General features: G+C 41.3%; 1 protein-coding gene across 3 annotated transcripts in view; it reads left to right on the top strand.

Annotated features, from left to right (window-relative positions):
- The first annotated feature begins 5,126 nt into the window (after window positions 1-5,126).
- Window positions 5,127-9,158, top strand: part of cftr (CF transmembrane conductance regulator) — a 30,505-nt gene continuing 26,473 nt past the window's right edge. For 2 of the 3 annotated variants that reach the window (XM_029522527.1, XM_029522528.1), the window contains exons 1-3: window positions 5,127-5,475; window positions 6,294-6,404; window positions 8,793-8,904. In XM_029522527.1, coding sequence (XP_029378387.1) covers window positions 5,423-5,475; window positions 6,294-6,404; window positions 8,793-8,904 — 276 coding nt within the window. In that variant the 5' untranslated portion in view covers window positions 5,127-5,422. The remainder of the gene's footprint in view (window positions 5,476-6,293; window positions 6,405-8,792; window positions 8,905-9,158) is intronic. The other variant, XM_029522526.1, reaches the window with a different exon arrangement.

Here is a 9,158-nt window from a genome sequence, read left to right as displayed (position 1 = left end):
GTTTAATTTGTATGTTTTCCCCCCCTCCAGTCGTTGTGTACAGCTACAGCGTCCCGCAGCATGTGAAGTGGGAGCCGGTGTGTCAACCGATTCGGTCCACCCAAGTTCCTGTCCCCCTTTACGCTGATTTACTGCTGAATCGTGTGTAGGTGCTCTGTTACCGTGTGTACTTAAAGAAGAAACGTGGTGATACACACCAGGTAATAATACGACCAAGATATATGATGTAGAATGACCCGATCGTTATGGAGAAATAATCCAGGTAGGGTGAGGATTATACATCGTGGCCATGTCTGTACGTGCTCCAGTTAAGAATATGACCACGATGTATAATCCTCATCCTACCTGTCATTCTACATCATACATCGTGGCCGTATTCTTACCCGGAACACTCATTAGCTTGTAGCCAGAGTTTGGATGTCTTCTGTGGACATCACTTACAACAACACGGTCCAACTCCTCATCACAGAATACAGGTCTGTGTGCCTGCACACACACACAAAACATTAACGAGTAATGTCGCGGTCCTTGTTTGTGTTGTTGTGACTGAAACGGTGGAGTGCTTCTTCTACATTTGCGGTCAATATCTTTGTGCAGAAATAAAGCCAATAAGTTAAATAAAAATTAAATTCCTCTGCCCTGTCACTGTCTCTGTTACCTGACTGCAGCTGGAGCACTCTCCTCTCTGTCTCTTCCTTTCTGATGGAGCTCCCAAACTCAGCTGTTTCTGTCAAAGATAAAGTTTTGTGTCGGGCTTTAAAACAAGCTAGGCTAATGGACGTTAGCATTAGAGCTGTCCAGTTAGCTTACGTTACAAGCTAACGGCCCTGTTTCTTACCTTGCTCTACGTTTCTCGTCCCAAATTCACCGTCACCACCTTTAAAAAAAATATTTGAAGAGAAAATTTCTTAACCCTTTATTTTCTTATCCTTCTTTCTTTTCCTTTGAGATCACCGGACTGATGTCTGACTGGACATTTTCCTACCAAACTTCCGACAACAGACAACAGGCTAGCATAGCAACAGTAACCAAGGGGCGGGGCTTAGCGAAGGATCGGTGGCCAAACCATTTGTTGGGGGGGGGGGCGGTTACAATTAGGAAGAAAACACTAAAATAGTTGTTTTTTTATGTCCCTTTTTCCTCCATGAACAAATCATCTGTTTTACTGGTCTAGTCCGTTGTCTCCGGTCTGGTCTCGGTCAGCTCCTGGAGGGGTGCCGTCACCCGTGCGGTCTGGTTCGGCCTAGGTCCTGGGGGGGGGGGGCGCCGTATCTGCATTAGCCCAGTCCAATACTCGCAACCAATTAACTCCGTAGACAAGTTCAGGTATCCACACCGGAATCGAACTACTATTACATACAGTCACAGTAAATCATACATATTCAACATTACATCACTTGTTACATTGACCTCAGGTATTACATTCACAGTCCATTTACATCATATATACATATTTATCCATATTTACAGTCCATTACATCACTAAACCCCGGGGTTACATTATATCATACATACCATCACCTACGCTAGCCTAGCCTACCCTAGTCAGGATTCGAACCCTTCCCACGTTACCACTGCCCCACAGCGCTGCTCAAGTTGCAGCATGCAGTTACGCTATTTCACCATTTCACATTTACGTCACCTGACCTAACGTAATGACGTACTCACCCAGAGTGGGCTGCGATTGGCTCCATCACCCCACGTGACCTGTTCTTCTTTGCTCCGAGTCCACGCCTGTTGATTTGTTTATAATTTTTATGAGTAAATAAATACCACGCTTTGTTGCTGAATTTTTGTTGTGTATATGCTACAGTTTAACTGGTTGATCGATCAGTGATAATTATGTAGACCTATAGCCTATTTTATGGGCATATCGCGCAAGAGATAACAGATAATGTGTAGGCTATCAGGAGAAAATATTTACAGTGACTTTCGTATAAACCATGCACTTACTTGGAACTAACGCCGGGCAGAATCTAATTCCCAACCCAGTTACCCAAAGGGCGGCCAGGATGAGCGTTTGTCATGTGAGTGTATGTTCTTTATGGTAAAATGGACAAACTTGTGTTCAACAGTTCGTGAATTCATAAAAAATACGGACACTATCCGGTGGGTGTTTCCGAGGAGCAGAAATATGTCATTCGCAGGCGCTCCGCCCGTTTTCCAAATAAACGGTAAGCTATAGTAACGTCATACATCAAAAACAATGTCATCAATCCGTCAGTCGAGCATGCTAACCAGTTAGCTAACCAGTTAGCTAGCAGCCCATTTCGAAGCGACTAACTAGTGTAAGTGATCCGGCGGCGAGGTTTACTTAACAGCGGTGGGCGGTGACTTCACCCAGCTGGGCTCATTAACGGCCAAACCTCCATCAATCAGCTGAGGCGGGTGGATACGAAGGGGGTGAAGCCCAGCTACACTGCGGTGGGGGTGTTAAATTTCCTTTAATGTTATTTAATAAGTCTCCGGTTGTGTTTATGTGTCCTTGCTAGTCCTGTTAGCTTAAACGCAAACATTAACGGGTTAGCTAAAAGAAGCTAATGTCGGAATTTATCTGTAAATATCTGTGTCTGCTTATTGCTGGATGCTTTTTCTTGCTGGTTGTATTTAATATTAATGCTTTACGGTGTTTTGTTAGATACCATTGACTGAAGCTAAGCCTATGTGTTTAAAGCTCAATGCTATTTAAGCTAACGACTATGTTAGCACTAGCATTAGCATGCATGTTTATTTAAGCTGCAGACCATGCTGGTTTAATAGGGGTGAGTTTACATGTTTAAAACTTTAATGTGTGTCCTGATTTATGTGCTGAGAGAAAATACTAACATGGAGTCATTTTATCTGAATCCTGTACACACCCACACAGGTGTTTACACGTTTACCTGCAGTTGAAACTTTCTTCTCATGACAGTATGACAGACACCTCCCTTATTATCTCGTTTGATTTAGTTGTCTCTTATCTTGTGCTGGAACAACTTTGACTGATATATCCCAATATTTGCAGTAATGTGATTGTCAGCTTAGTTAGCTAACTTTAAACTAAGCCTGCCATTATTTGAGAATAAGTGATTGAACCTATAAAGACGTTTTTATTCTACAAGAATCCAAAGTCGTGGATTTAATGAGACTAACACTACAGTTCACAATCTTACATTTGGGGAGTTTATAATGTTCAGTTTTGTCATTAGAGACCAAAATTATCATTAAATTAAATCTCTAAAACCAAACTGGACATTTAAACCTTCATGCTGTATGGTGCAGGATTGATGGGTTGTGAGATGCCATGTTTTTGGTTTAGTATCTTTGGCTAAAGAGGACAGTACATTTCCAGTAGAGGTCACTCTTCCTCTGGGCAAGGCTTCTAACTTCACTATTCGTCAACAGCTACAAACAATCTGTCTTCATACTTTGTGTGTGTTTTTCTCAGTTTCTCACTGTAATCACACAGCTCTGCCTCTTGTTTTATTCTTTTTGCACACAATTTACAGGAACCTAGAAAAAGAGACATTTTCTTCTCCTTGGGAAGGGAAGGAGCTCATGTCCTAACTGGCATTACAACTCCAATGTGATGTATGTTCAGGTTTAGTGAAACACATTGTGTGCTGTAATTAAGTTACAATCAGGTGTTAATCATATCGTCAATCATCATAACACCTTTTCAAAGCAGTCTGTATCTATGCAATCAATTGGAACAGCATTTAATTGCATATCAACAACAAACTGGACTTGCATATTTAAATAATTTTGATGATATTGATCCCATCTTTAGATGTCGGTGTCTACCTGAAAGCAGACATAGTGTATAGGTCTTATATTTTACTGAGAGAAAATTGGATTATTACATTAGTTTGTACATTTTAATTTTTGACATCCTCTTGGGGGATATAGCAGGGGAAGGAATCAAACCCATCACTTAAACGTCTACAGCCAAGATGTTAAAGGGCCACTTTAGAGGATTTGAGGGTCTCTAATGGAATATGACATTCCTAATTATGCTTTCATTCATGTATTATCATCTATCACTGCTTTTAGATATGCTTGGAACTACAACAGATATAGAACTATCCATTCATATCGACTTTGGACATTCAGATATACACAGACCAGCTTTAGTGGATCTGTATCTGCACGATATTCTGCACTGCACTTCTGCGATGGCTGATTGAATAGGTTCATGAACAGGCAGGTTTACATGAGGTCCTAATAACCAAGTGTTTGGGGTGTGTATGTTTCCTAAAACAGATACTCATCATGCAGCCCCCCTGGACATAACTGAAGTGCTGACAGTGAATGAGATACCCAGGGACCAAAGGCTAAACGAATCCTCACACTTTATCTTTGTTCCCCGAAGGAATGTTTGGAGGTTTTGATCCTCCCTCCAGCTGAAACTGTGTGAACCTGAAACTGATAAGAAAGTTTCAACTTCATTTAGATCTCCCAGAACTGTTTAAACTAATTCATTTGATTATTTTATTTTATTTTATTTTATTTATTTATTTATTTTTTTGTGAATGATGAAGAGAAAGAAACTAAGTGGGTTGAAATAAATAAACAAAAAGCCTCAGATTTAGTTAATTCCACCTGCAGCAGTGTCTCAAATAACTTTATCCTGCTGATCTTCTGATTTCAGTTGGAGTAATCATATCTTGACTTTTTTTATTATCCCTGGAAAATACTGTGATTTCTTGTTTTTGGAGGCCTGGGATGTTGTTTTAATGCTAACAATACGCAACAATATTAAGACGCATGTTAACTTTATAAAAGTAAAGTTGCAGCTCCAGCAATTTGGATGTTGCACTCGGCCATGTTGTGGTATTAATTATATTTTTGATTAATTGTTCAGCCCCAGTTTCCCTTTTGGGGCTTTTTGTTTGTGCACTGATAAGTTATAAATGTGCATATCATAGGTGAGAAAGTTGGGAATGTAATCATCTACAGCACAAGCCTAGTTTCACTTTAACAAGACGGAATGGAAACAATTGCTCCTGAGCTCTGTTGGTGGATCAGCTGGGGTTCCTGCCTCCTCATCGCGTTGCCATAATATCCAAGCTGGGCTCGTCAGCGTGGAAATGACGTGTTTCTCCGCGAGTTTTGGCGAGCCCATAAAGGATGGACTGTCCTGTGACTGTCACACTGAGGGAGGAGAGACCGAGAGCCGACCGAGGGAGGCCGAACCGGAGGGGTACCAGTCCACCGGAGGAAGATATCCGACTGGTGACATCACATCCAACTGGAGGAGGGGGGGGCGCACAAAGTGAAGAACAGCCCAGAGCCGCCTCTTCTCGGTCCATCTTGTCTGCGGGATTGGAGCCGCAAACGGCGGACGAGGAGGAGGCCTGGAGGGGGGAGAGACGCGCAAATGTGAGCGACGCGCACGGACTCCACTCAGGTGCAGAGACAGCAAAGTGGCGGCGCGCTTAGGATGCAGAAGTCACCTGTGGAAGATGCAAACTTCTTCTCCAAGTTTTTCTTCTGGTAAGACACGTTTGCTGTTCTGGCTCCCCCCCCCTCACCGACGGGATTGTTTTTGGGCCATCGTTTTGGTGACGTGCCCGCAAGAAAATCCTGATTACGGATCCATGAGTGTAGATGTGAAAATTATACCGACTCCACCGTGCAAAACTTTCTACAGTCTTGATTTTTGTTAAAGTGGTTCTCATAATGTCAGGGATCGTCTTCATTCGTCCTTTTTTATACCAAAAAAAATGACACCTGTATGAATCGTCATCTTAAAATGAGCTAAATCCGAGTTAAGCACCGTTTGTCAGGTGGGCTAGTCCCTCCTGGTTGGTAAATCCTCAGTATTTCTACAAAGTGGGAAGAATCATTAACATAAGGCACAACGTTATGAGAAGAAATACTGACCACACTACTGATATGAGAATGAAGTGTAATAATGCATGCCCTCTCTCCTCACACTGCTGTTTCTCACCTGGCTGAGACACACTTTCTGTAAATGATTCAGTTCCAGGGACCAGCAAACATCTGACTTAATCTCCCTTCTCTGTCATTAGTCTGACTGTGAAACCTCAGGGATTACGTTCATTACAGCTGAGACCAGTTTACATTAAAGGTTTCAGACACTCTGGACCTTTTTCCTTGACCACACGAAAACAAATAAAGTTTCACACAGTGTAATCATCTGACAGAGTTGATAAAAATGTGATTGATTGTCCTATTGTGTATATGTGATGGTAATATGATGTTTTTCAGTTTGACTCCAGGTGTCCTAGCTGTAAAATTCTGGTGCTCAACAAGCCAATTTATTTGTTTTTGGTGTTGTTGATGTGCAGGTGGATGACACCACTGCTGAGGAAGGGCTTCAAGAAGAAGTTGGACCTGACAGATGTGTACAAGGCGCCTTCGTTTGATCATGCAGACAACCTCTCTGAGAGGCTCGAAAGGTTTGAGCAGTTGACATGACACAGTTTTTACTGACTGCAAATTGTCATGGTACATGCAGAGATCTGGATTAGATGAAGACTGTTGCCTTATTAGAACAGTTTCTAAACCTTTCAGTAAGAATAATTTCTGTTGATGAGAATTCAATGTGCAAACAATGTTAGCCATCCCTAGAAAGGCATGTTGGGTAATCCATCAATGTGTCAGATATGTGAGCCACATATCAGGTACTGTACCTCTGACACATGCACGACCTCTTCATGTGAACAACACCAAACTTATTTGATGGAAAATTCATAATGTCTTGATGTTTTTTCATACATGCCCTTTACATGTGTTTACAGTAGAAGATCGTTTCCTTCTCTCAGCATTATGTTAAAATATGGGCTGGCATTTAAATGAGGCAAGACATCAACCAAACCTGTGTGTGCCAACAAACAGCCAGACAACAGATGATGGACACAGTTAACTTCTCTCTCTCTGCTTTGTATTTTTGCCTTTGTATGATCTTATGATCTTCTTCATTGGTCTCGGTCTTTCTGTAACTTACATTATCTCGTCCCTTGTCTCTCTGTCCAGATTTGCTCTTTCTGTTCTTTCTCCTCATTGTTTATGTCTTGTCTTTACTCTCATTAAATCACATGCCTCTGTATTTTTCCATTGTTTTCACTCGTTTATCTCCTCTCTTTGCCTCCTTTCCCTCCTTTTTATCACGCTAAACAAATGCCACATCTTTGATGGATTTTTCTCTCTTTTCTCAGGAGTCAGATGTTATCCCAAAGTTTAAATACTTGTGTCTTGCCTAACAACCGCAGCGGTGTCCCAGGTTGGCCTTGGCTCTTGGTCACCCAGGGGCCCACATCATGCTGAGTGGTGCCAAGAAGCCAGTTAATATACACGGGTGTTTAAAAAGCCGACCTTTAGAGAGGGCCCAGAGCCCACCGGGTGATTTATTTATTTATTTTTTTCTGTTTATTCTGATCAGGCTTACACTGAGGGCTTCTGGGAATGTGAACTTTAACTTTCAGTACAACATGCTGAGTCCCGTCAGCCCTTTCATCACCCACATGACTCAATTCTGCTGTTACGTCTGCTGAGGTTTTCATTATGCTGCAGTGTTGCATAATGAATGCATCAAGAGCTGAAAAGATTATTAAGAACAGTCATGTGTTTTGTTTTTTTTTTTGGTTTTTTTTTTTTTCGAGACAGGTTTGTTTAATCTATAGTTGGGTGGTGTTGTCGTGGTGTTCGTTGGCTATAGTTCCTCGTTTGTTTGTGCTAGATTTAACTTTCTCTGAGAATTATGACCTGAAAGACTGGCGATCATATGAATAAATTAAGTCCATAGTCTTTAAAATAAACCAGTCACTTTAATTTTTATTTTAATCCAAATCATCTTCCTTTCACGTGGTGAAATTTGACCACTGACATCGTGAGATGTTTCTGTTTTTCCAATTGTCATGGCAAAGTTAAGCAGGATTCAGACTTTGTTGGCGGAGGTTTTGCTACAGCAATGTTTCTTGTAATTGAAGTGATATTAGAACATATTGGGACCATTTCTGTAGGACTTAACACGAGGTCAAGTTTTGCTGTGGAGGAAAAGGAAACACAATTTTAGCAACATTGATGCAAAAACTTTATTTACCGTTCATGGGTCATGTTGTGGCTGATACCTGATCCACTTAATGATGTATGGAACTGATACTGATCCAGGGGATCAGTTACATTTAATCTTCAAATTGAGACAAATGTACTGTTCAACACTGGTAGTTGTGTTTTGAATACAGCTTTAGCCTTATCTCTTAGGGGCTTGGTAGAGTCCATTGTTGTTTCACTTAAATACAATGGTAGGAAAATGTTTGAAAGTATGCCTTTTTCTATTTTTACGAGTCTCTTCCTCATAATTCTCCCCCCTCCTTCCTCCTCATCCTCTCTGCTTTCCACTTCTTCTCTCATCACTCACCATACAACTGGTCACCCAGACTACTTTGGTCATAAATGACCATCAGAAAACAAAGCAGCTACTTATAGTAGCTGCCCTGCCAAAGCAGTTAAGGGAAGTTAATCCAACATTAGTCAGGTTTACGAAAAGATCAAAATTTGCTCCATTGGTCCAAAACAAAAATTAAGAAAAACTCTGACAAATTTATTCAGCAGAGTAACAAATTCACGAACAAGCAAACAAAATGTGTTTTCATTCTGACAGAATCACCAGCCAAAGTTGTAGAAGAGGTTCTTAAACAATACGACAGGTGGTCTGTTGCCAAAGTAGTAGTAGACGGACAGAATAGCAACAGCCAAACGTTGCTGGCATTTGGCTGGTGGATGTGTTGCTGTCCCTCTGTGTGTGCACTTCTGTTTACTGTGTTGTAACTCTTTCCTCCCTGCAGAGAATGGGACAGGGAGGTGGTGTCAGCCAAGAAGAAGCCCAAGCTGCTGCGAGCGTTGGCCCGCTGCTTCTTCGGCCCCTTCGCCTTCTTTGGTATCCTCCTCTACCTTGGGGTGAGTCTGTCAGGCTAAGGAAGCTAATAGAAATAAAATTAGTAACTTGGTGTGGTGTAAACTTTGTTGATTTTGTGGGTGAAGTAGAAAGGTTTGGCTTAACTCCACATTGATCATTGTGCGGTAAAGGATAGATATCCCAAAACATACTTCCTTCCATCCACAAATGTGAAACATAAAATTCATTATTTTAGCTACTGTGTTTCAACTTAATTATTTCTAAGTGTTTATATATACATTGTGTTCTGGGCCAT

Source organism: Echeneis naucrates, chromosome 16, assembly GCF_900963305.1.
Source record: "Echeneis naucrates chromosome 16, fEcheNa1.1, whole genome shotgun sequence".
NCBI lineage: Eukaryota > Metazoa > Chordata > Actinopteri > Carangiformes > Echeneidae > Echeneis > Echeneis naucrates.
The sequence above is the reverse complement of the archived record's forward strand: the minus strand, read 5'-3'. Positions and strand labels throughout refer to the sequence as shown.